The sequence below is a fragment of the Microplitis mediator genome, chromosome 5 (genome assembly GCF_029852145.1).
Source record: "Microplitis mediator isolate UGA2020A chromosome 5, iyMicMedi2.1, whole genome shotgun sequence".
NCBI lineage: Eukaryota > Metazoa > Arthropoda > Insecta > Hymenoptera > Braconidae > Microplitis > Microplitis mediator.
The window spans coordinates 26,187,670-26,215,253 of record NC_079973.1 but is presented as its reverse complement, the minus strand read 5'-3'; the positions used below and the strand labels follow the sequence as shown (position 1 = coordinate 26,215,253).

The following is a 27,584-nucleotide window of genomic DNA, read 5'->3' as shown; positions in this document are numbered from 1 at the left end:
TTTTATTTTTAAAAATTTCAATTTATTATTTCAAAAGTTTTAAAAATTTTCAAATGTCCGCTAATTTTACTATTATCAATTAATTTGTAATTAAAATCATAAATTTTGAAACAAAATTAAATTCAACTAAAAAATCATTTTTTGATAAATGGGACTAGTCATTTTAAATGTCAAAAAAGGAACTGACTGCAGGTATGAAGTTCAAAAATTATTTATTTTAATTTTTTAATGTCAGTCTTCAGCATCAGATTTAAAATGATTTAATTTTTGAACGATTTCAGAGACCGTAGAGATAAAATAAAAATTTTGGAGACAGCCAGGGACCAGGTAATTTATTGTAACAAATAACAAAATAATTCAATTATATCCTCTTTATTTTAAAATTCATTTTTAGATAAAAGATCAATTGATAAACAATATCAAATGGGTATAAAACAAAAAATTCAATAATAATTAATTACTTTTATTTATTTTCTTTAATAAATCTTTCCATTAAAATTACTCGTGCTGTTGTTTTTGTTGTTTAAATATTTACACTGTCAATTCCACATTTTTAAAAATAAAATTTTCGATACATTAAATTAAAAAAAATACATTTTACACCAACAGATACAAAAGTTAGGCACTCAATTAACGAAATCTATTGACGTAAATTAAAGTAGAGCTACGTTACATTACAATTCGATTAAAAAAAAAAATTGACATCTAAGGATATTAATTTAATAATTTTATCATGAAAATATAAATATATTTTTAAATGCATAAGCATTTTTTTTATTATTTGCCATTGATTTATTACTTTTTTTTCTTGCAAAAACATAACCGCTTGCGATTAATCTGCGAGGGTGGAATGTCTTTTGATTATGATTGTAATTATAAATTTATTAAATAATAATTAAACCTTCGCGCTTAATTATTTGAAACTGAGCGTCTTTAAATTTTAAATTTATATAAAACTAAGTAGCTGACCGGTTTAAATATTATGTAAATACATTTCAAAAACTGGCCATACGTTCACAACGCGAACAGACAAATAAATATTAAGGACAATTTTATTTATTCGTCCTTATTAAATAACTATTATTATTATTAATATTAATTATTTAATTTTTTATCGACAATTCCGATAAAATTTTTATTGTTATCATTACAATTATAATTATTATTATTATTGTTTACAATTATTTATCATTGACATTGACATGCAATTTACAATCGATATAAAAGTATATTTTAAAACGAGACCTCCTGCGAAATTTATCATCACGTACTTTTTTCCGGCACATCATTAACTGACCGAGCCCCGTCCTCTTATTTTTAAAAATTGTCTTATTTATATTTATATATATATCTATATTTATATCCTTTTATTTATTGACGTAGGATTCGCAACTCGTTTAAATTATTTTCAAGTCGAGCCCCACAACAACTTTTTATTTTAATTAATTATTATTAATTATTATCAATGAAAATAAAATCAGTTACACCGTTCATCTATTTGCTTTTTTTCTCACTTATTTCGATATTTGTATTTTAGTTTTTTTATACTTTGGGTATCAGAGCCGCCACTCGGGATCAACTATTAAAATACTCAAAAATTTATTACTCTTAATTCATTTTCACTGATAATACATGAGGTGAAAGACCTAGTGCCCAATTAGGGACCTAGTATTCAATCACTTCATGTATTTGTATATCTATATTTAGTAAATATTGATCCGTAAATACAAGAGTGATCGAGTACCAGTTCCCTGAACGAGTACTGGGTCTCTTACCTTATACACGTAGGGTATAAGTACCATTTGTGGTCACTGCTCTATTTTTGGACACTTGATACTTTACTTTAATTAACGAAAACGTATAAAATAAAATTTTCATAGTAACAGTGTGATAGAAGTATCTTTGTACACATTTCAAAAATTAATTGTCATTGCGTCTTTTACAAATTATTTTATTTTTATTTTTCAAGTGTCCAAAACTGGCCCTAAAGTGGCCAAAACCGGTACCTCTACCCTATATGTACATTAGACCGTGCCAAATAAAATCGATATATTTTTTTCGTCCCACACAAAAATTACGTTGAATGTAACATAAAAAAATTGGGTACCACTTTGGGCCCTCTAACAATTAGAAAACGCGCTCTGGCTTAAATTTGAATTTAAATTCAAATAACTTTTGAGCAGCAGATTTATCAAAAAATTATAAGAGACCTCTTTTGTAGATCGTTTGATTCTCGACAAAATATCTTATGGTTGTTTCAATTTATTAATCCGTTAACGAGTAATTTTCGTATGGAACCGAAAAAAAATCGATTCTATTTGGCACAGTCTAATATATATGTATAAAAAAAAATATCACCTTGATCACGCGCAACTAAATTAATATATAATTCTATACAATTTATACATGCGATAATGATATGCTCCTATTTTTAATACACGTCGCTATATATATTTATATTTATTCTAAATAATAATAATAATAGTAATATTTTAATTAAAATATAAATTAATTATTTAATTGATCGTTGTGCATTATCGTAATATTTAAATTATTCACATCTACATTTCTCTGAGACGATTTAAAATAAATTTTAAAATTAATAATTATAATTATTACACCAATAAAACTACTAACCATTCATATTCTGTACATACACATTTGGTCATTGTAACGGCTTGTATTAATTAATTAATTAATATTACTATAAATATATACATATATATTTATAGTAATAATAATATGAAAACTGCTAAGTACATACAACGTGTTAATTATTAATAATAATTATTATTTGTTACTATTTCGGTGGATAATCCGCACCCGACGACCCTTAACCCGCCGATAATATCACAGATGAATGAGTTTCCGTGCTGTGCGTTACGCATCGTTATCTAAGACTCCTGACAAGGGTATTTATTCTTTCAATTTGATCACTGATACTCCGTCGCTCAGATTCTAATGACGATTTAGTGGCCAGCAGTTCGTATCTCACTCGCTCGAGGTGGATTGCTTCTGACCGTAGGATATTTGCACGTGCTATCATTTTTGACATTTGATCTGTCAGAACTTTACGCTCCGTTGATTTTTCTGTAAATATTTTATTTGTGTAAAAATAATATAAATAATCTGATGATAAATAATAAAATTTCCCGCGAAATTTGAATTTATTTGAATACCTTTTGAATACTGATGGTAAGCAACCATAATGTCCTCGATGTTGGTCCAGGTCACCTTTTTATTTTCCTCGCTGTCCTCATCTCTGTGGTTGCTGGTGAATTTGTACTGCTGGCTCACGCCATTCTCCAGGGGTGCAGGTACTGCTGGATAGTAACCGGAAAAGAGACCCGGTAAAGGTGCCAGCAGAGTTCGTCCACTCGGCGGCTTCACTTTTACTCTGTCCAGCAGCCTCATTTTCTGAGGCGGTCTCGGAGGATTCTTCTCGTACTCTTGAGCAATGCGGTCGCAGTACACCGTCACACAATTTGTGCTCTTTCGTTTTTTACGATCGCGCAGAACATATTGCCAAATTACTTCCGCTTCTAAAATACATAAATAATATTTTTATTTATTTTTAATAAAAATAAAACAGTCAAAGCAATTAATTACCGTCTCTTTTACTCGGTGGCATGACATCCAGTCCAATAGTCTTGAGGAATCCAACTTTCGGCATAAAATCTGATGAATTTATCAGAACATCTGGATGTTCTTTGGGTATCGGCAAAAGTGATTCGACAGCTGTCTCATTGGTATCGACAAGTACCTCAGGTGGTTCTGGATTCAAACGGTACCGCTTTTCCAATTTATGTAATTCTATTTCTGTAATAATTATTATATATATTTAATTATAATCATATTTATATTAATAATTAACATCAATAACTTACCGTTTCTCATGCTGAGAGTCGTCAGACCAAATATTGCTAAGAATGACAACTTTTTTTCCGAGTAACACATTTTAGCTGGTGGGCCTTTCGTTATCCATAAATCAACATCTTTAGCAGCATCCTCTTCACTTTCGGACTCTGAACTACAAGCGATACCGGCATTTTGTTCTCGTTTACGTTTTCGTCTTTTTTCCGCAAGATCGAGTGTCGATGTCAATTCTTTAGGCTTCTCCATTGCTGCTGCTGGTGGTAACGGCAATGACGATGACACTGGGACAGCAACTGGCGAGGATGACTGCTCAGTGACATTGACACTGACACTGTCACTACTTTTGCTCAGAGCTTTTGCAACATCAGGAACATTAATAACCGGAGGCTCGCACTTTACGGAAATCTCAGTCAAGTTATTGCACTTGTCGGTGTAGCAGTAAGACCCCTTGAGTTCATTTGTTGAATAATTTATGAGCATTTCCTGATACTTTGGAATTTGCAGAAGGACATTTGACACGTTTTGACACGTGCGCAATACTTCCTCGGATTTTATACTCTGGAGAAGGCTGCTCGTGTCAATGGAATCCTTTGAGCTGACGATGTCACTGGAGGGATATTTCAATGCAACTGGGGGATAGGACAGTGCATTGGCTGGTAAAACACTAGGTACCTCCAAAGACATTTTCACAGCAGAGTTATCAAGTTTGTTTCCATTTTTATCACCAACAGAACCCGTCGATTTAATAGAAACTGGACTCATGCGTTCTTTGATTGACTCGTTGATGACTTGGACTGGGTACTGAGCCTTGTCGACATTGACGTTGTTCAGTCGGTTGTAAATTGCGGGCTTGGGGTGATGGTGTCCAACTGGACTCTCATTATTAACCTGGACTTTGTTATCTTTTGAATTCGAGTGCTCTAGAAGAGTTCGGTGATTTAAATTGACATGTTTGGTCGGAGTTGTGAAATTATTTTCAGCGATTCCACTGTTTGTGTAGTAATTGACATTGCTCGTTATTTTGTCCTGTCCACTGACCCCATTGTCGAATGGCACTCCGCCATTTTTGTGTGGAGAAGCTGTTCCAAGTACGTCATTCAGTCCGTCACCGACGGACAGTTTTGTACCATTTATATTTAAGTGCCCAGGTTTTGCGGTGGTATCTCCATTAGTTGCTAAACATGTTGACGTTGAAGTTGAAGTGGGTGTACTAGTTGGTGGTGGTGGTGCTGCTGCTGCTGTTGTTGGTGTTGCTGTTGTCGTATTAATAGTAGAAGTTGTTTGTTTTGCGGATAATTGTGGATGATGTGAAGCCACCGAAAATGACTGCGGTTTATATAAACTTGTGGTATTTGGTGGGGGAATATGAGAATGATGATATTGCTGTGGCTGCTGTTGCTGGTGCTGATGATGATGGTGATGGTGGTGCGGGGTGTAAATTGTCGATGAACTTTTAGAATTATCTATTGGCATTGTATTTTCTTGTGGAAAATTAGTAACGGCAGCACCCGGTATAGGTATAGGCGCTACAGGTACAGGTAGTGGTACAGCCGGTGGTACAGTTCCCGCAGGTAATTTAACTAACGATTCTTGATGAATCTGACTAGTCATATTTGGATTATGGTTATTGACAATAGACCATGTCTGTGAAGGAGGGGGAGGCGGTTTATTCGTTGTTGCCGAGGACCTGAATGAGTCTTCGAAGGGTCGAACGAATGCCGGTTGGTGCGACGGAGCCGAGGTAGTTGCTGTTGTCGTTGGCACTGGGGCTGATGCGGTGGTGGTTAGTGAGCTGTAAGACATCGTCGTGATGGCTGTGGTGGTCGTCGGTGTCGAGACTTCTTTCATTCTTGAAGAGCTGTGAGTCATGTGAGAGGATAAATGATTCGATAGATTAATCGACGGTGGAGCTGCTCCAGGTGTAGCCAGAGTGTGAGTCGCGTGAGTGGTCATGGTCCCACTAGCCAACATTGAGTTTGTAGTTGTGGTAAATCCGCTGTTTAGATGGTGCTGGACTGAGAGCGGGTGCTGCTGATGCTGTGGTTGCGGTGGCATCGACGGTGATGGCTGCGGAGGTTGCTGCTGATGAATCGGAACTGGCTGGTGAGGTATAGGATAAGTTGAAGAAACTGTTGTAGGAGTACTGACGCTGCTCAACAACGAGTTCGAGTGTTGACTAGAATGAATTGTGTTTGGAGGTGGGGGCAAATGCAGACCCATCATCGGAGCCAGTGGCATATTCAGTGGAGCTGGTGGCGGAATACCCGGCGCCAAGGGTGGCATCGCGGGTATTGCTGGTCCCATAGGAACTGGAGGAATCGCAGGCCCGAGATTGAGCGGCGGCAACCCAGCACCCAGCGACGGAGTCATTGGTGTCGAGCTGACGGAGCATATCGAGGGTGTACTTATACCAGTAGCCAGTTGGGCTGCTGGTGGATTTGTGTAGGGCGGCGCGAGTCGCTGGTGATGATAAACTGGGGACAAATTTGACGGCTCGGCTGCCAGTGTCGGGGACTGATCTTCTTTTCGTGGCTGATTGTGAGTTGACTTGCAGATGACATTATCGTTGCTGGTGTTATTGACGTTGATGTTATTCCGTGAGTTGGGTCGGTCTCGTTCCCCCCTCTCGTTATGCAATTGCGTCGCTATGGTCGGCTTCCTAGCTGGAACAAATCCGGACACACAGTGCTTGGTAATGCTCTACTACTAACAATTCTTTTAATCTATTTAAATTTTTAATTATTATAATTATTTTTAAATTTTATTACGGCCAGATGCATTTTAATACTTGACTTACCTTTATTATATTATTATTATCTTCAATATATTATTACTACTATTGCTACTGCTACTGCTATTACTATCTTACGACTAATTATTTTAATTAAGGAAGCACTAGCACCCCTCGTAATTACATTAATAATTTATTTTAATTAAATAATAATAATAATAATTTTGTTTGTACAAATTAATTAAAATTAGTGGCGCTGGTCTTTCCTTAATTAAATAAATAGATTTAATTGCTATCAAGTATTGGGGATGATTACTATCATAATTATAATAATAATAATATTGCGGTGCATACATGGAGATTTGATAATAAAAAAAAAATAAAATATACAAATCAATGAATAATAATTATAATATATAATAAAATTGTAATAATTTTTTTTTTTCATACGGTAAAAAAATCCCGAAGCGATCGCAATCTCATTTCGAATGCTAATAAGTCATGGTCAATTATAAATGGCACTGATATCCAATATGATAATAATTATATGAAAAGCGACAATGATTGTCATTGTCGTCAATCACTGTCAACTTGTACATATCAATATATATATATAAATGTATTAATTAGATTCGAATCTTCCCCAAAACTGTTTCAGAAAACGACTTGAGGGTCAATAATTCCAAATCACTTAGAATTTTGATCTATTTTTTTTTTTATATTTTTTATTTGCAATGTTTATTTTCAATTATAGTCCAAATATACATGTTTACATAATAAATTATATAAAAATGGCATAATTTTGACAAATTAATGTGTGTGACAGTTATTTACATTAGTTTAGTTATTTATTTATTTATTTATTTATTCAGTCAGTGTATTTAGGAACAGTTATTATTCTTATAATTTTAATTAATAATAATATTAAATATTATTATTATTATCATGTTATTATTGTTGCGACTGAGAATAAATGACTTCCAAGTTCAGCGATTAATTATTATGAGTTTCTAAAACAGTTGCGGGAACTAACGCAAGAGTGCCGAGACCTAGCAGTAAACTTAAAAATATTATAAACAAGACAACAAATATATCAGTTTTATAAATTTATTCTACATATTATTATTCTAAGTAATTCATTAATTCATGCTATTAATTATTAATGTAAAGTATATACAAATTTATTTTATTTAATATTAATAAATATGTGTAAAAAAAAAAAGAAACTGAGAACAACGACTAGGTATCGTGCACTCTCGTGTTAAAGTCGCGCCGTAGAAACCTAATGTAATTACAAAATATTTACGTATTGTTTTTTTTTTAATTACTATTTATTTAAAAATTTATTACTGTTACTCATTAATAAATTAGCCGGCGATTGTTACTATTATCCACAGGTGGTCGAGCGCCAGGCTGTTTAAATTTAAAATAAACGAAAATTAGCTGGTCTCGATTGATAAACGTTTAGTGAGTCCAACAAAATTTGGATGTAACGTTGACGAGCGGAGACGAAACGTTGGTTATTTGTTCATCTTGCTACTTGAATTAATTACAGTTTAGTTATTATCTGATGGAGTTATATAATTAAGTCAGCCTTCGAGTTATGTATCCAGTCTCTGAACATAATTTTAATAAATTTCACTAGCACGTGCCTCTAAAATAATATTGGTTTTACTTAACGCTTCTGTAACAACAACTAGTGTCACTTTATTTTTCAATAAGTAAACAAGTTAATTCTAAAAAAATTATACTTCATTAATTAATTAATTAAATAAATAAACAGATACAAGACGTCTTTATCTACCATGGGACCTTTTTACTCATCCACTGCCACCGTTCGTAGACAATCGTCTTCTATATTGTACCTTTTTTTTTTTTTTTATTGTGAAAAGTGTATAAATTTATCTCGCGTGTCAACTTTTTTGACAAAGATTATTTATCGACGTTTATTTATTTATTCTGGACATTGTGACAAAAAATTTACCGATAAGAGAAAAAAATAACGGAAGACAAACAACGATTGGGCAACACGTCGTTTGTATTTTTTTAATTGATAACTTTTATTTTTTTTATTTCAAATTTTAATATACTTATCTAAAAAATATTAAACCTAGTTTATGAGAAACGATTAACTATGACTATAACTTTCATTATCGCTACATTAAAAGTAGAAGCGTAGTATTTTTTATTTTTTTTAGTTTTTTTTTTCTTCCAGTTTTAAAAATTTTTTTCACAGTCACGTAAGTTTTAATATTAATTTTTGTTCTAATTATTTATTAGTTTATTTAACAATCATCACTTTTACGCGGCAAAACCGTTATATTATTTTTAATTTATAACTGAGTACGCGTTATTGTTTTTAAGTTTTTTTTTTTATGTTAATGGATTCAGTCTGATCAATAGGGAACAAAACTTCACCATGAGAAAACGATCGCTCGGCATCGGTTCTGAGGGTGAACAAAAAAAAAGAAAAAAAAATTTACCAACGAATAAAAATAATAATTATAATTAAAAAATGATTACTAATAATAATAATAATTAAAAACTTAAAAAAAATTTTAATAAACTAATTAAACAAATTATTTTTTTTAAGATCACTCGCTGAATGATTAACTTATGCTAGCTAAGTCTTTTCACTCAACGCAATTTTAATTAAACAAAATAAAAATGATTAAAAAAAAAATACTAATAGACAACAATGGACGAAAATTTAAGGGGTAAATTATTCAATTCGTACAACAATCACGATAATAGTCTACCAGCTTAATTCTCCTTGCTTTAGATTTTTTTTTTTTTTTTTTTTGTTATAATTTTTAATTTTTTTTTCTTATTTTGTTACTTTTTCTTTCTTTTTTATTATCATCAAACCACACTATGACGACTTATAATTTTTTTTTTATAAAATTCGCCGTGTAAAACTATCACTTACTAAATTGGTAACGTGCAAGGTTTACCAGACGCGAAGACATCAGGTAATTGAGATAGTTTTGTTGAAATAAAAATTTATTATTATTATTTCTATCGTCATTATTATTAATAATATCCTTATTATCATAGTCATTAATATTACTTTTAATTATTATTTAAAATAATTAATTGAACGTCGAAAATAAACAGTACTACGTGTAGTGGAAAATCTGGTAAACCTTCGATATTTAATACACGACGGTTTTGTTTTTTGTTTCAATGGAAGGCAGTGGGGGGTGGAGCGACTCGCTCACCTGCAGTATCGGCAGAAGTTGGAGCGGGTGACGGGACAGGTGCCGTGGAAGCTGAATTACGTGCCGCTCTTCTCCTTTCTTCCTCATCCCTTAGCGCAGCCTGCTCTCTAGCCTGCCTGAGTCTGTGTTCCTCTTCTAGTTTCATCCTAAACAAATCATCCAGGTGAGCGATACAAATAAACGGAAATTTATTTCAATAGCGCGATCAATGTAAGTGCATTAAAGACACTATATAAATATATATGAATATATAGTCGACTGTAATAACTGAGTGAAAGTATAAATTCACCCTCGGTAAGGTCTTACCTTTCATGCATTACCGGAGACATGAGACCAAGTGTGGCCGGTGGTAACATCTCCGGACTATATCGCAGTCCATAGAGAGGGTAAGTCGGCAGTCCGGGAAATAATGGTGGCCTTAGCATGCCCACTCGCTCCAAGTACAACTGTTCTTCTAACCTGTAATTTTCATCGTTTTAATAAATAATGACAAAGAAATAAAAATAAAACTTTCCCTTATTTCTTTTATCCCGGTCTATAAATAGGATAAATGAAAATAAAAGAGTACTTTTGATAGAATAAATGTAGAAAAAAGAAAAAAGTTTTACCTATAAGCGTGTTGGAGATGAGGTGGTGGGTATAGACCATGATGATAGGGGCTGTAAGCCGCAGGATCGAGAGTAAATGCCGGCGGTTGTTGTGTCGGATGATGCTCGGGCCGATATGGTTGGAAACCGGAACGAGCAAGTAATTCGGAAGCTGCTGCACTGACATTGTGCTTACTGTTCTCGGCTGGTCGGGCATTTGTATACATCGAGGGCATTTCCTCAGGTCGGCGTTCATGTGTCGATCGCTCCTAAAATTATACATTATTCTCAGAATAAGTCTTTGCTGACTATAGTACACAATACTGATATCAATAATAATAAAAATAATAATAATAATAATGGTAGTAATCTATCGTGTATAGTAGTCTTGAAAGGCTTTAGGGTGCTTCCAGTTCATGGAACAGCAATAAAATATCGGAAACGGTTGAGTAAACGTTTTTTACTATTATTATTATTATTATTTTTTATTTTTTTTTTTGCAATACCACTTTTGAGGACCTTTGAACCACAAGAACCAGATTTAAAAATATATAATTTGCAAAATAAAGAAAACAACTTTGTTTGCGGCGGAAGTTAAAAGGCGTTACCGGAACGAGAACCGGAATCTACACATGGGACGGAGTTTTTTTTCTTTTTGTTTTTTATTTATTCAAGTTGTTCGTTGACAGATCAAAGGTCACAGCTCAAGAGGTCGTGCGACTGAATTTTAGTAGTTGTAACCTTGGCCGGTGAGGGTCCTCGAACAAGAGGCGGTGGTGCTCGATTCTTAGGACTGGCTCTCGGTTCCTCATCTTGAGGAGCCGGTCCTGCCTGCTTGGCAAGATTTCTCAAAGCTGCAGCAAAACTTCTGCTGTTTTGTTGTCCACCTGGACCTGGTCCCGGTCCTGGGGTGTGACCTTGAGGTAATACACCGGAACTCGGTCTGTGGGATTTGCCGATTGTGCTCGACTGTGCTTTTGTACTCGCCGGCTGAAGACCTGTAAGTAAAAATATTTTTTTTTCAGTCACAAGTTCATTAATCTTTAAATATTTTTTTGTATGAAGGCTACTTGGAATATTTAAACCAAATAAATTAATTCTATAACGACTAAAAATAAATTGTTAGTTTATTTTTGCTATCAAGTTTGCAAAAAAATATGATTTCCGTCACTCAAGACGAGAATGATGAAAGTAAAAATAAAAAAAAAGATTGCTCGCGAAGAAGCAGAGAGTGGGTTAGCCGCAAAAGACGAGAGATTCGCAGGGGAGGTTGACTCCCTCTCGGCAGAAGGAGTGACTGCATTCGCCAGAGGGGCCGCGGATTCGTAGGGTGGGTTCTAAGCGGCTTACAGACGGTTACCATGGCAACCCCGCGTCACGATCACCAGAGAAATAGACAGAGAAAGGCGCAAACTGCTCTCTAGTCTCTTCGACCATCTCGCTGACACCCCCTCGTTTGCACCACCGCTGGATTACTTCTAACTCTGTTTTTACACCCACACCCACACCCACACTTTTCTTTTATTTTTTATTTTATGAGCTTCCGCACTTGCTGCGCTATCTCACGACACGCGAGTAAGAGAAGATGCTTCAGTGATTTTTTTTCCATCTTTTTATCTACATTTTTTTTCTTTTACTTTTTACTCTCGAAAAGAAAAAAAAAGCAAAATAAAAACCAGGATGCGGATGTTGGCGGAGGATAAATAACTTTAGTGAATTTAGTGTTTACGCCAACTGAGACATTCTCACGGGGATTAATGCCGAACAATACCCAGGGATGATGTTGGCTTATATTTACACAGTCTACTAAATTGTCAATATAAATATAAGTCGAGAAGATTTATTTTAAAAATATAAATATTTAATTAACGACATCAGTAGTAAAGCAGATTAATTTTTTATCGGAAATATAAATAGATGTTCCTATTAATAGGATACGGATTACGATTAATTAGTAACCGAAGCCGGGGGATAATTGAGTCGTTATCGTCTGAGTTGTTCTTGTGACGACTACAATGATGACAACCAGTTGGAGAAAGAGGAGAAGAATGGGCAGGAGAATAAATTCAGCATGAAATATAATAAAATGAAATCCATCAGAGCGCGGCTTTTCGTAGCCGCAAAAAACATGCGCACTCATTAATTCCACGGTGTCAGCGCTGAAGCACCGGCACCACCACCGCCACCAGTGCGGGACACAAAGCATTGAACATAAAAAAACCTGTGAAAGTAAAGCCCGAGGGCCAGAGTAACGTCCACTAGACTACTCAACATATATATTCATACAACACAAGGGTTGTGTATATTCAATTATACCGACGATGTGGCTGCATCGACCGCGCAAAAGTATATAGCTTGCACCAGTAGAAGCTATATAACCAACCCCCATCGGGGAATATACACACACATCGCGCTCTACGCGAGGTCGCTCTACTATTTCCCGGGGGTGCTTTTCGTTCGTGTTCAGCTCATCGCTTGGAAAAAAGAGAGGATGCAATTATCCGATCGATGGGTAATTTGTCCCGAGTGGCCGGGCTGTGCTCCATTGTAATAAAGAAAAAAATTATTATTATTATAACTTTTTTTTAGCCTCCCTCGTACTGTGATTGCGTCGTAAAAAAAATAATAAAGAAAAGAGAAATGAAAATAAAAAAAAAGTACAGGAAGGTGCCGTAAAACATGAGTCAAGGCTGGAGTAAGGGATATAACAGTCACCGGTTTCCGGTCACAGGAACGGCCCAGTTGCGGAAGAATAACGTTCGGTTTTACGAGCGCCCTCTAGCTCCGATGTGACTTGTCGACTTGGAACAGCAGAGAGGAGTAGACTGAAGAGTGAATTCAGTCATTTGTTCCACACGTTTTACAACAATTCCGCCTTTTATTATCTCTCAATGTCGGAAATTCAGGATGATTATTTTCCGTGACGGATTAATCGCCCGAGGAGTTCCAGCAGCAGCAGTAGCAGCATAAAGTTTTTTTTTTCTCTTTTTGTCTTCCATTTATATGTAACCACAAAGTTAAACAGGAGAATATATAGTCTTCTTTATCGCAATTCTCTTTTTCTTTCCTCACTTCTGGTTCCGACATCCCACCGGATTCGTAGCACGCTTGACTCCAAGCAAATACGCCGAGTAAACACTCGACAGCGCTTTCATTACGAAAGTTTAGTTTCTGAGGAGTTTAATTTCCGTCCAGGAGTTTGCCGGAACTTGGACAACCGAGAAAACGAGCGAGATAAAAATAAAAAAGAAAAAGAGAAGAGAAAATGAAAAAAAAAAAAAAAATGTATATAAAGTTATTTTTCTTTAGCTGATTATAGAGTCTCGGAGGAAAGGGGTAAGGAATAGATAGACAGCAAGTGAAGTCTTTGAAAATATCGATAATCGAATCCTTTTTCCACTTGTTCTTGTTCCTCGTTCTTGGTCTTCGTCCTCGTCCTCGTCCTCATTCTCCTTCTCCTTCTTCTTTGATATCCTACGGCATGACGGGTAATTGAGTCAAGGAGCTTTGATGCACAAGATCGGGAAAATTTATTTTCTTTGACGTTAAATTTCCGCTCGACTCGTGCTTCGATATCGTACTCGAGAATATAAAAGCTCCTCTCTTCACCACTCGACTTTGTCTTGTGTGTATAGAATGAGAAACCTCTTTCTCGTTTTACTTTTTCCATCCTACCAGCAGCACCAGCAGAAGCAGAAGCAGAAGCAGAAGCAGCCCGAGAGACGTTGCCATAGCAACTGCTCGTAGTGGATTCACCCTCTCGCTCTTAACAAAGTCCTCGTCGTCCCGTGAAATCGGAAATCGGACAATCGCAGCATAGCACGGATTCACATTTTTACTGCCTAATAATTTATCAATCCTCGGCTCAATATTTAATTTCATTGAATTGATACTCAGCTCTCCGTGTGATATTAAATGGAATGACAAGGATAAGGGCATACATACACGAAAAAGGTGACGGCCAGAGAGATTGTTAAATAGATGGAGAAGAATTTATCTCGCGTGGATTCCCGCAACGAGGGTCACGACAACGCCTTTGGCTCCGTGGCCCGAATCAATTTAATCCCATACTCAAACTACTGCTTCCAATTGTATAAAATACTTGGGCACTACCACCAGCCCGATTATGGCGTACAAGTACAGCCAGAGATGACAATGAGTGTGTGGAATAAGCACCAGCATCTACCAAAGTCTATGATGTAGACGTGTTTGGTTGTGTAGTGCGGACATGTCGGCGGGACGACAGCCAAGTAAAGGAGTGATCCAGAGAGTAGAGACGCAGGACGATTACGTGCGTGCGCAATCGCTCGGAGCCGCCCCAGTAACTATTAAATACATATATATATATATATATATATATATATATATATATACCCGGAGTATATGTGTTTAAGAGTGGATATGTATGACGATAGCAGAGATGCCGATGCAATGGACCGAGAGTATATGCAGCAGCAGTAGCAGCATATAAACGCGTCGCGATATGAGTTGATCTAGAGTAAAGTCAGAGTCAGAGTTAGAGTCAGAGTCAGAAGCGGAGTCAGAAGCAGAGGCAGTGGTAGTGGCAGAAGAGTAAATGAGTGAGTAAGTGAGTGAGGCCAAGGGGCCAGGTCCCCTTTTAACAAGCTCATAAGCCGATGACTCGGAGTCATGACAACACCGGCGTACGCCGGGTCAACGAGTGCCAACTGGTGCCAAGCATGTCAAACGACGACAGCCAATTGCCTGTTGGGAAACAAACGGAGTAGAGCTAACTCTTCACTCGGTTGCTCGTTTACCGCACTCGATACTCGCTAATAATCCCGGTTAATCTACTCATACTGATACTGATGTGTATACATGCGCTACACCACACTCTCTTATTTTATCCCTCCTATCATACTGATGCCACTAAGTAATTCATTAAGCCGCGCATTTAAATTTACTACCCGCCTCACATCAATCCCCGATTATTCCCACGAGACTTTTACTTAAATTACCACCAGAGTTATAGACATTTATATATGTGGGTCTATATATATGCATATGCAATTAAATATTATAGGCCTCTGTCGATCATCATTTATATGGAGATTTATGAATTACAATAATAATAGTAATAATAATAATAATAGTTAAGTCGATCTCTGATGATATGATGCGAGGACTTTGGCCTTCGCTAAGCTAACGACGCGCAATTTATCACGAAAAGAATTCTACGCTCGATAAACTCCCCCCTTGAAATTGTACGCGCATGCTCATTTTTAGGCGCTTTAAACCTCGTATTGAAAATTGAGGTAATATAAAAAAAGTTATTAAATAAAATATAGTATAATCCATAGCCGAGTACAAATACGCGCTGGTATGCGCCGTAATATTATTTTACCAATGACGTTATTGGCTATCTGGTGATATAATTAACCGTAAATTTGATAGGTCACCGCGTGCGAGAGTAATTGAAAGGTATATGGGTGCTGTCAATGCCGATCTGGTTACACATAAGCCAACATCAGACAGAAAATCTCGCGTGACTTTTATCGCTATATAACCAACCGGTAATTGTGTCCGTCAGATAGTCGTTAAAAAAATATCAACAGTGTCCTCAAGTTCTGATACGATTTTCAGTTAATCTTTGAATCTGCTTACGTAAGTGAAAATCCGCGGTTGCGTTAATTTTTTAAATTTAGCAGAAATAAACTAAAAAAATAATTTTTTTTGCGATGAAAAATATTACGGAGGATATAGAGGACGAGAGGAGAATTGACAGAGACATTGAGAGCAACCAGGCGAATAAAAAAGTGCAAAGACAACCCTCGAGACAACACGGGACGCTCGTGCAATGTGGCTTTGACCCTTGAGAGTCTCATTGGAGATCACCACACACAACCCTACCCAACTCCACACTACATAAAGTAGTATATATATATGTATACATGGAGATTGGAGTAGAGTAAAGTAGGGTGGAGTGCAGAGCAGGGAAAGAAAATACAACAAGTGAAGGGGCGAATGAGCAAAAGACCGTATAAAATAGAATAGTGGGGAGGACGTAATACGCCAGGGCTATTGATCGGAATCGGGGGTAAAGAGACGAGTTGGCTGTTGGCTTTCACCGGTACAACTACCACCCGACTACACTAATAACTAATTCATCCCTTTCCCTTTTCCCGCGGCTCGTCAAAACCATTTGAAAATTTATGTCTACTTAATCTCCTGGCATGTAAATAACCAGCCGTCATAAAAAATAAATACGGTTAATTACGACATACATCCACTCTTTTTATTTATTTTAACTTTCTGAAGACTTTAGAAGTTGCTCTTGGTTTTTATCTCATCTAGCTGAGAGTGAACACCCGAAGGGATGACCCAAGTGCTTGTACGTCTTATCAAAAGCTGAGTAGACCGGCGACGCTTCAGTTTGTTGAGTGCGAAAGAGGGCGGATGGACAAGACAAAGCCCAGTTCAAACAGCCCTTTGTTGGTCAGAGCGAATCGCGGGTGAAATTTTTTTGTTTGACATAGAAAATAAAAAAAAATCTGAACCTCAACGGGAATTATCTGCTGACCAGCTGGCGCTGATGAAGGACAAGAGCTTTTTTATCTGTTTGTTAAATAATAAAATTTTATATTTATACTGAGCTGTAATAATAATAATATATAAGGCCAGACTAAACCAGTAAAATGTTATTAAATTATTATTAGTACAGTGTACATGTGTATGTACATAAATATATCATGTGAGTTTTATTGTCCTCGTAAGTCGGTTAATAATTTTATTGATATAAATGCCTAGAGTATAATTGCCGAGAAATTGTTGAGATGGGACGTACAAGAGAAACAAATGTATAAATGTACTGCAATAATTGATGGGCTGATGAGTAATGACATTTACTGTTTATCAGAGTTCGCACACTTGTTGAACGTGTTGACGAATAGACTTTACCAGCCTTGACACATGACGATTGATGGATGGGACGTTTGCTTGGATATACAGAATTACTTTGCCAAGTATATATATTTATATACATATATATATATAGACTCTACTTTATTTATTTTTATATTTACAGTACTGTAAATTATAGCCGCTCTTATCTCGCTCAATTTAACACTACGACGAATTTACTTTTTAAATTATACGTACAATTAATCACACATTCGTGATAAAAAAAAAAACAAATATAATAAAAATAAATAAAAGAAATACTGTACAAATAATTGGTTATTTAAATGAACAATAATGTTTGTAGAGTAAATAAACCGGTTGATAATAATAATACCTGAGTAATAATACGGGTGGCCATTGTGGAGCGGATGAACTAGGGGATGAGGCGCACGAAAATCCATTATATTTAAGCTCAGCTCTAGTTCCGCGGTCAGTAATCAGAGTAATTAAAAAAAAACAAAATAACTTTAACTATTATCAAGCACTATCGTGAAAAAAAGTATAAATATTTAACTTAATGTTTGATTTAATCGGAGTATTTATCACTTGACGGGTCACCATTACGGCGACTTACTCCGATCTCACAAAATTTTAAACTAGACGAAATTTTATTTATTTTTTCAACAGTCGTTAAAACTCATTACGTACTTGATATTTATCATCATTATTATTATTTTTTTTTTTTTATTTTTTACACTCCGCGACTGCAATCAAACGAAACACTTGAACACTTGAGAGAAAGATCGATTACTCTTGCTCACCCGTCACGTACACACACACACACACACTGTAAATTTAGTGTTATATTTATGGTATATCTGTATATTTACTGATATATAATACCACGTAAAATTATTGGCTTTGGCTTTATTATTATTTTTGAATAAAACACAATTCCCGCGGTAAATAAAATTAATTATCAAGGCGACAGTAATATTGATGTCACTGAAACGTGAATGATAGAGTAGTACGGAGCGATAAATATATATCGTACATATGGGGATTTAATATAGATGAGGCCATAGAATGTGTCGTAGACATTAAAAGGACATAAAGCACACACGCGATGACTCACTGCTGCGGGAGTTTAAAACACGCAATAAGAATAATAATAATAAGTATGATATTGTTGTATGTAAATAGCGTGAAAAGAGTAACATCGCGCGCGAAAGGGTGAGTCGCGGCGCGAGACTGGCAAGCTTGCGAGTTGTCTCCCTGTCGTTCAACGAGGGTTCACACATTCTCATTGGAGAGGGGCAGGACCCGCGACACGCATGCGCGAGGGTTGCGCGTGCTGAGATACATGTGTGTGCACAGTACAGACACCACTGGGATGTATGTGATATATCTATATATATATAATAGAGGAAATAGTAGTGGTGATATTGATAGTATAGTAGTAGTTAATGGTCGCGGTGGAGGTGGAGGCGGAGATGGAGACGGTGGTGGTGGTGGTACTCGATCTCATTCAACGAAAACGCTTGCGCAACAAATGCATCCTGAATCCTGAATCCACCGGTGCGATGGTTGAAGCCCGACTGGACGAGTGAAGCATGGAGCCAACTCCAGCTTCCAGCATCGCATCTCCACTACCGTACTCTCATCTTGCCACTCGTTGATCTCGCGTTTATCGTCCTGCCATCCGTCACCAGCAGTCTCCTCTTTCCTTTAATACCCTTTCAGATTTATTGGAGAATATAATTCGAGAGAGTATTTGTTGGCTTTTTTTCATTTTCTTTTCTTTTCTTTTCTTTTCTTTTATACATTTAATCTAATAGAACGGATGAGAGGAAGTCAAATAAAGCAGCTGACGGGTTTTAGAGTGTGTTCCCTGTGATGCTTTTTAGTTTGCTTCCGTTGCATAACCATCCTCCACTCACATGCTTGCTATAACATCTGGCGCTAAAGCGACACGCACCCACCAATCAGCCTGCTAGTCTGCCAAGTGCTCCCCTCGATACCATACTACTCATTGACTTTCATTCTCAGCTCCAAAACCTCGGCTATTTCATATTTTTCATATTTTTTTAACCGTCAAAACCTCCCCCGCGAGTAACTCATTTGCTCTTTGCCGTCAATATACACACCCACTGTTGACTTTTTTATATTTTATTTTAAATTTATTCTATTGAAACTTCAACAACCCCTTTGACTCTGCTCAACCGTGATGGCTGAAAAATATTTGCTATTATAAAAAAGCGCCGGGGTATAATTAATTTAAATAATAATTGTCAGCTACCTTTTATAAACAGAAAATAATAATAATAATAATAAATAAGTAAATTGTGATAATGAATATAATGATATATAATATTTTGTGGATATAAAAGGTATAAAATAACATATGCGACTTATAGAAGAGACAGGAACAAGTCCAACAGTGTGTTGTCTGTCGCGCAAAATCAATGCCTAGTGCCAGCGACAGCCAAGTTTCCCCCTTAAACGCGACTAGCCCGCATCCACCCCTCTTCATACCAAGCCCACTCACCACCATCATCATCGACCCCTTTTCTTCTTTCACACTCTCTTTCTCTTTCTCTCTCTCTCTTACTCCATCCCTACTTGCCATCTAGTCATTGCTTTTCTCACTTTTGACGACGACGTCGACTAATAACATCTATTAATTTAACTCAAACACACTGTCGTGCTATAAAAAAAATATATATATTTATTTTTAACATTCAGTACCTCACGCCAGGCTTGACATTTCAAATAACTTCTGTTACATGGATGAAAAAACAAAAAACAATAATAATAATAATAAAAAAAAATATAAACCTACTATCCATATGAATCAGTAAGAGGGTGAGAAAACGAGCGGCGAGTTGCCTTCAATATCCGACGTTGATATCGATTGCCAAGGGCAGGAACAACCAGACCTTTTCCCCTCGTGGTCGTAATGTGAGAGGATAAAGAGGGTTGCGGTGAACGGGGCCAGGGGTGAAGGGTGAGAGTGAGCAGAGAAAAAGAGAGGGAGAGACACAAGTCACATATACATATATATACACATTAATATGTATGTGTGTATACATAACGCGCTCTGGTTGGTCTCAACGATCAGCGGAAGCAGAAGCATCAGGGGTGAGAGCTGACGAGAACGTCGAAGAGAAGCTACTGCTACTTCTACTTCTACTTCTACTGATGCTGCTGCTGCTACTGCTACTACTACTGCTACCCTTCTCTAATTCGTATTTAGGTGTCGGCTGGGTTGCTAAGTGCGGGCGCAATGCGGTGTCACGCTGCGGGCATTTAGTCTCTTCACCCTAGTCACCTTCTTTTACTTCCGACCTATCAATCTTATTTCCTCATTCATGCAGATCCGTACATAATACTACATCCTACATCCTACATACCACATACCACATATATTAATCCGGATAAAGAATCGGTTGATTTGAATACGTGACATTCGTGACGGGTAATAACTTATTTAATCGTCATATCGACGAGTGCAAAGTTCAACAGAATTGAGTAATGGCAATAATTATCGTCAAGAATTCATAGGTCAGAGAGTATCGGCAACTACAAGAGTTTATCATTAATAATAATAATAATAATATGATAAATATTAATAAAAAGTAACTTTCTTACGGGTCACAGTATTCGTTCGGGGTCAGAGTGCTCCCGAGAGACCGGGTACGCTCTGCTCGAGTCTGATAACGTTAAAATATTACAAGATAACCCGTAATACTGGCAAATATCAGAGTCTTAAATATTTCTTTCCTGCTTTTACTTGAACTTGTTGTGAGTATGCATGATATATAAGACTTAAAAGTGACAACAAGTGAGATAGAAAAAGACATTAAAGAGGAAAAATAAAAGATTATAGTTTTTTAAAAAAACTACTGGTCTTTCTTGTCACGTCCCACTGACAGTGTAACGTTTTAATTTAAAAACTGCAACGTTCAGTATACACCCGAGATAATTCAATTTGTGATAATAGCAAGGCGACTAAGCCATTCACAAAGTTTCCTTTTTTTTTCTCTTTTTGTCGCTTCCACCAGCAGGTATTTACAAGAAAACGATTGGGGGAAGGGTGAATATTCAATTAAAACTCATAAATGAAAATCTGCAAGTTTCAGATACGAGTAATTTAAAAAGATCTTTTATTTTACTTGCCTGGTTGTTCTTTTTCTGGTAACTTTACGGTTGGTTTTTTCTCTGGGGCTTTTGGTGAGCAATTTTTACGTGCAGGCTTAACCGTTAATGATGGTGGTACCTGTAATGACAGTAATAAATATAATTTAACATAATTTGTATACTAAAATAATAATAAATAATGATAATAATTAAACAAACCGCTTTTTCAGAACGTTCACCAGATGGCAATCTAGCAATAGCAGCATCCGGACTGTCTTCCGGAGGCGGAGGTTGTACAATCCAATTATACTCTCTCTTTTCAACAGGCAGACCCCACCTCTCGTATTCTAAACTTTGTGTCCTTAATGTCTCGTAGCAATCCAAGCATACAACTGCAAAATCACCGTTCTCAAGAAGCAAACTTTTTTCCGGTTGACGATGATACCTCAAGAATGGAAAGTCCTTAACAGGTAGTGCTCTCACTCTTTTCCGATATGTTGTAATACCACAGACGTAACACCAGTAATCGTGGGTATTATATTGCCTGTCAGATGCATTTATCTGCTGGCCAGTAGACTGTGATTCGTACTTTCGCCATTGCGCCAACAATGTGTGATAACAAAAAGTACAAACAAGTGCCGAGCCGTCTTCGCGTAATTGTTCGGCATTTTTTGGCGACTGATGACGAAGTAGTTCAGGAAAAAATGGCGCATTACGACCTTGGGGTCTGCTATACAGTACACGTGCTAACGTTAAATCACTATGAAGACCACAGAAAAAACAGTAAATCGAGCTGCTTGATGCACCAGGATTGCTGATAAACGTACGATCTGAATTTGAACTTGGCGGTGTGGCAATTGCACGATTAACATCGCCGTTTGGATGTGGACTAGGAATATCATATCTGTCATGAAAAAAAATTATATTCTGTTAATTAAACGGGATTCCCAGGCGGCTTAATACGCCAGTACTTGTGCATATCAATAAATATGCAGACAGAGATGGAGATCGAGAGAGAGAGAGGGAATAAAAAATAAAATAAGTACCTTCGTTGCTCGAGAGGAATGCGGTCGGCATCCATAGACTCCCACTGCTGAGCTAAGTGATTGACACAGTGACTACAGGCTAAAACTCTGCCATGGCTGTCCATGCAGGAATTTTCAGAAGTACGTGCCATCCCTCTCAAACAGGGAAAGTGCATAGCATGTGAATTCATACCTTCAGGACTCGTTGATAGCCTAAAAATAAATAATAATTTAACAATGTATATTGAATATATATGAGGAGTATTATATATTTTATTACTCACCACTCCATTTGGTTTCGAGGATACAGTCGCTCACAAATATAGCACCGATAATTTTGTCCAACTGTTACATTACCATTTTCCGCTGGCGCATTACTCGGTGAATTTCGCTGAGTTGAACTTGCGATTTTAACATTGGCACTACGTGGTTTATTACTCACAACGCTTGTTGTTTTATTTAAATCATATGGTTTAAATCGAATATCGCTGCCAGCTGAATTTGCTGGTGATTTTGCGACAACAGGTCGTGGAGATGGCCCTGCAATAACAATTTTATATATTTTTAATTTATCTCTATTGCTTTCCAAGCTCATTATCACGCTCATTATCATTAATTGACATTACAATGAGCTGATAAATATGTAAGTTTCAAAATAACAAACCTTGCTGACGAAAATCAGTACCCTGCTGGGCACTTATCGACTGAGTTTCATTATTTTCTCCACCAAAAACCTGCTGTTTTTGGGGTATGGCTTTATAACAGATGGAACAAACTTGTACCATCCCCTGAGGACTTATAGGACTAGCTCCTGGTGGCGCTCGTATCGTAGTAATAAACGGAAAGTATGCCTCCTTCTCCGGATTCGGACAGCAATACAACAGTCTAATACTGGACGAGGGATACTCCAATGCACACGTATAGCAGATAAATGTCGTCGGGTCAACTGCCGGTGCTTGACGTTTCCTTAACGTGTAATTACGTTCGCTGTGCGGTATACCCTGTCGGGTGTACGTTTTCCACTGGAGTAACAGGTGACTTTGACATGCCGAGCAGGCCTAAAACATCCACATCATTAATTTAAATCCTCACAGTATTTTAATTTACGTTTTCTAGTTTATTTTACCTGGACACGCCCGGCACTGTCCATCGGCCGGCTTTTGCTCGGCCGCGGATGCAACATCAACGAGGGGAAAAATGGCGGAGGACTACTCGAAGGATGCGGTGGAGTTGGCAGTGGCTTGGCTGCTATATGGCTCAGAGATCCTTTTTTGAACTCATCACCGCAGACATAGCAAACTTCAGTCATTGAATTTTTGTCCGGCATCGAGAGATCAAGAATATCTGTCCCGGTGCTGGATGACGAACCTCCGCTGTAAATTGCTGAAAAAATAAAATACCATGGGTGTGTTTATTAATTAATTAATTTAAAAAATAATAACAACAAAGGGAGGAAAGGAAAAATAACAAGAACGTGCTTCGTAAGCGCTGTAAAAATAAATGGGTCTATTTTTAAACTTGCTAATTGCCTTAATATCTTGCACACGCTAAATGAAATGTCTCTCACTCACTGATGGTAAATGCACGTGGCCTAGTTTTATTGATAATAAAATAAATAATAATAATAATAATAGTATTAATAATAAAATAAATCAATGATAATAACAATATTGTGTTTATGTATTTAAATTTTCAATATCAAAACTAACGATATAATGTCATGTTGTCGTATTTATTTAATTGACCCTCGACTATTTTATCAGCGAATACTGTTAACCTTTAGTTACGAACGTTGACATTTATCGGCGGAAAATACTAAGGCCAATGTAAATATAATATTTATACTACGACAATAATGATGATGATGATTTGATTTTATTTTATTTTATTGCTAGTAATAGCAACAGTAATTTTATCACGGGTGCATATTAAAAGGGTTACCACAGGGTATGCAATCAATTTCAGAGTAAGCGATAAATTAACGACGACAACTTCTACCGAGAGCCAAAGTCTGATAGAACAAATTTACCGACACATTCATCGCATGTTGGTAAACTTCTTTCACCCAATTCATATGTTATTTTAAAAAAATATTATTTTTCCGTTGCCCTTATGACTGGTGTTTAAAAAAAGATAACGTAGAAACGTTGATAATTATTCGTAAATGCAAGCGAGTTAAAAATATTATCGCTCATAGCGAGCGACATGTTGAGGCAAGAGCGTTTCGGCATGTTGACGTCATAAAAATGAAATACTGGAGTATTTGTTAATTATAAGCAAGTGTAGTTGGTATACTTTGAAGTATCCGTGTAATTTTCTCAGCTAAACAGATGATTCTTTGACTGGGATGAAATTGGCGACCTAATCTGACCGGGTGACCTCACCAGAGATAAAGATCCACTTGACCTCACCAGGTCAATTCAACAATTAAAGAAGACAACTATTGCTAGTGAGTAGCTGTCGCAGTACCAGAGTAGTTGACCATGTCTGATCGAATGCTTGTGCACATGTCCCTGGTTAATTGGAAGCGCGACGACCGGCAGACCGTTTTATTATTGTTGTTATTATTGTTAATAATAATTCTTGGCTTTAATCTGAATACAAATTAAACTAACCGACAGACTGACAAACTAGATAATGACATTAACGTCGAACGAAAGTTCTAAATTAAATATTTTACTAACGTTCGACACGTATACGCGATACAACTAATGGCATTAAAGATATAATTACCTTGAGGTTGGGATGGCGGCATGGCGGGTTGAGGTGCGGGCGAACTTCTCGGAGCGTGTCTGAGGTCTAATGCAGCTTCATTTGAAACAGCACGTGGCTCTGGTTCACCAACCGGCTGACGTGGACTCTGCAACCGCTGGTGCGGTGACTGTAGTCGTTGATGCGGTGACTCCATAGTTAGTCTAACTTGTTCAATGTGCCTGGCAGTTTCGGCCGTGTTTGAGTGTGGTCGCGGGAGTTCTATTGAGTTTGAGGGCGGCCTCGTTTGCTCGACGACTCTTGGCGAGGGTGAGTTTTGTGGCAGACGGGGCGATATACCAACTGGTCGGTTGCTGCTCTCCTGTCTGCCCGGCAGCTGCTGGTCGTTGGAAAGACCGAGAATCTGGGCAGCGTACTCGCCCTGGAGAGCCATCTCTGCCCCGGTGAAGGGTCCGCCGTCGCACCTCTTCAGCCAGTAGAGACGCTGGCTGTGAGGCTGACTCTGTCTCTCGTAGCTCTCCCATTGCTGCATCAGCAACGCGTAGCAGAGACTACACGATCTGACAGCACCAGAGCGCGCTCCCTCGCCACGGTAGGCAGCTGGCTGCTCGTGTGTCTCCAGAAACGGAAAGAAAGGCTCATTGGGTGGACTTCCCGGGCCTGGTTTTACTCTCAACCAGTACTGATCACTGTGACCAAGTGAACCACAGACAAAACATACTCGTGGACCACCTCCTCCCCCACTGTCATCCACACCCAATTGATTCTGCTGCGAGTTTGCAAGTGATTGCCCCTCAAGTCCCGGCTCATTCTTTACGTACAACTTGCTGTCCATCATGTCAGGAAACCATTTGTTCGTTGCGAGGCAGTCGATTAAAAATTCATGCCACGCGTCGTTATAATATCGGTGAGCGTGATGAGATCACCAATATATTTTTTATATGATGCATATCTGTAAAATAATTAAGTACTAATCAATATTATGAGCAATCTAATGTTATTCATTATCTATAAAACGTTTTTATCATTATTATCATCATTATTTAATGTTGGTACATGTGAGTGTTGTAATTATGTGTACAGAGAGCAGAAGCACACAAACATATTACACAGTACGATGACACTGATGACTGATGGTAATATTTGGTCACATCTGTGACCTTATTTTCAGCGATAGAATATTCTCAGCATGCACTAGCTCACCAACTAACCAACAATCTTTAAAAAATAATTAAATAGATTACACTTGCTGGTCTTGTTGACGGAGATGATTTAGGATACCAGTCAGTCAGTTCGTCATTCAGGTAAATAAAAGCTACTGCAGTTACAGCAGACCTACAAAAAATATTTAAAAAATAATAACCAAAAAAAAAACGTATTAATACACCAGCGTTAGTGTTATTGGTATAGAAAAAGACTAGAGTGGTGGCAGTTGATTGTTGATCAGCGATGAAGATTGGGGTAATCGGGACATGGAGAATTGATGAGGAGCAGCGGCGATGAGGAATCCCGGTCATAGGTTAAAGTGTAATGATGTGACCGAGGTTATCTTTAAAACAAAAGCCAAGGGGTAACCTGAGGAAGGATGAACGAGGAGAGTGCGGTGATACGGGAGAATGTGATAGAGGAAATAAGCCAAGACGGGAGAAATTCGCTACCGAAATACGCACAGAAAACGAAACGAAACGAAGGCACGAATGAACCGAGGAACGAATGAAATAACGAACGAGTAGGAGGATAAAACACGCAAGCTGTCTCCTCTCCGTCCACGTTTTAAATTATTTAAAAACATGATATTACTCAAGCACTCACACTATTTATTGAGACTGTTGACTCTCGCGGCATAGCTCGTGCGTCCGTAGAGATGTAAAATAGCCAACTCTTGGTACCCGGACGGCCAAAGCTCTCTTATCTTGGATTCTAGTAACTGCCATACGTGCTTATGCACCACACCGAGCTGTTGGGTGTCACCTTCCTTAGTCGGTTACAAGCTGTTATACACATTATTTTCCACTTACAATACCTTATATATATAATAAACACACGTAGGATTACGTTATTTGGATGGTAAGAGTGAAAAATAACTCTGGGTTACTAGTAAATGTACATTTTAACAAGATTTAGTACCGCGACTTCGGCTTAGATCTTCGCCATGTTGCAAAATTCCACTCCGTTTCCCATGATGCCACGGAATTTCATCATATGACAGAGCTGCCCGCTCGACCAATCCCGGTGCAGAATCGATGCGCGCGCACCTTCAAATACCAGCATGGCGGCGGCGAAACGACCGGCGCGGGTTATTTGAATTTTTTAATTTTTTAAATCAAACAATAATAAACTACAGCTCAATACTACACTCCAGTTGTATGCCACTGAGCAAATCCTTTTCCTAACCTGATATATTAATTAACGACCGGCAATTAATAAATAA

At 37.2% G+C, this 27,584-nt stretch overlaps 1 protein-coding gene and 1 long non-coding RNA gene across 3 annotated transcripts; one reads left to right on the top strand and one right to left on the bottom strand.

Moving 5' to 3' along the window:
• Window positions 1-356: 356 nt before the first annotated feature.
• On the bottom strand, window positions 357-27,337 carry LOC130667746 (uncharacterized). Its single transcript, XM_057469574.1, has 16 exons — window positions 26,966-27,337; window positions 25,175-26,105; window positions 23,568-23,824; window positions 23,106-23,499; window positions 22,726-22,981; window positions 22,463-22,654; window positions 21,636-22,320; window positions 21,456-21,555; window positions 11,157-11,413; window positions 10,437-10,684; window positions 10,135-10,287; window positions 9,829-9,974; window positions 3,888-6,539; window positions 3,610-3,819; window positions 3,180-3,542; window positions 357-3,090 (listed from the first exon to the last, which is right to left on the bottom strand). Exons 2-16 carry the CDS (start codon window positions 25,989-25,991, stop codon window positions 2,891-2,893), a joined length of 6,930 nt encoding a protein of 2,309 aa, XP_057325557.1. The 5' UTR covers window positions 25,992-26,105; window positions 26,966-27,337; the 3' UTR covers window positions 357-2,890.
• LOC130667751 (uncharacterized) lies at window positions 20,478-23,695 on the top strand. 2 transcript variants are annotated; one of them, XR_008989884.1, is made up of 3 exons: window positions 20,478-21,343; window positions 21,419-23,475; window positions 23,558-23,695. It is a non-coding gene; the product is annotated as an uncharacterized LOC130667751 (long non-coding RNA). The 2 variants fall into 2 exon arrangements; XR_008989883.1 differs by having other exon boundaries at window positions 21,413-23,475.
• Window positions 27,338-27,584: the final 247 nt, after the last annotated feature.

Coding starts and splice junctions, on each gene's coding strand:
- LOC130667746 (XM_057469574.1), bottom strand. CDS start 25,991: ATGATGGACAGCAAGTTGTACGTAAAGAATGAGCCGGGACTTGAGGGG. Junction 9,975..10,134: donor TCTCCGGTAATGCATGAAAG/GTAAGACCTTAC, acceptor TGATTTGTTTAG/GATGAAACTAGAAGAGGAAC. Junction 6,540..9,828: donor AACTTCTGCCGATACTGCAG/GTGAGCGAGTCG, acceptor GATTTGTTCCAG/CTAGGAAGCCGACCATAGCG.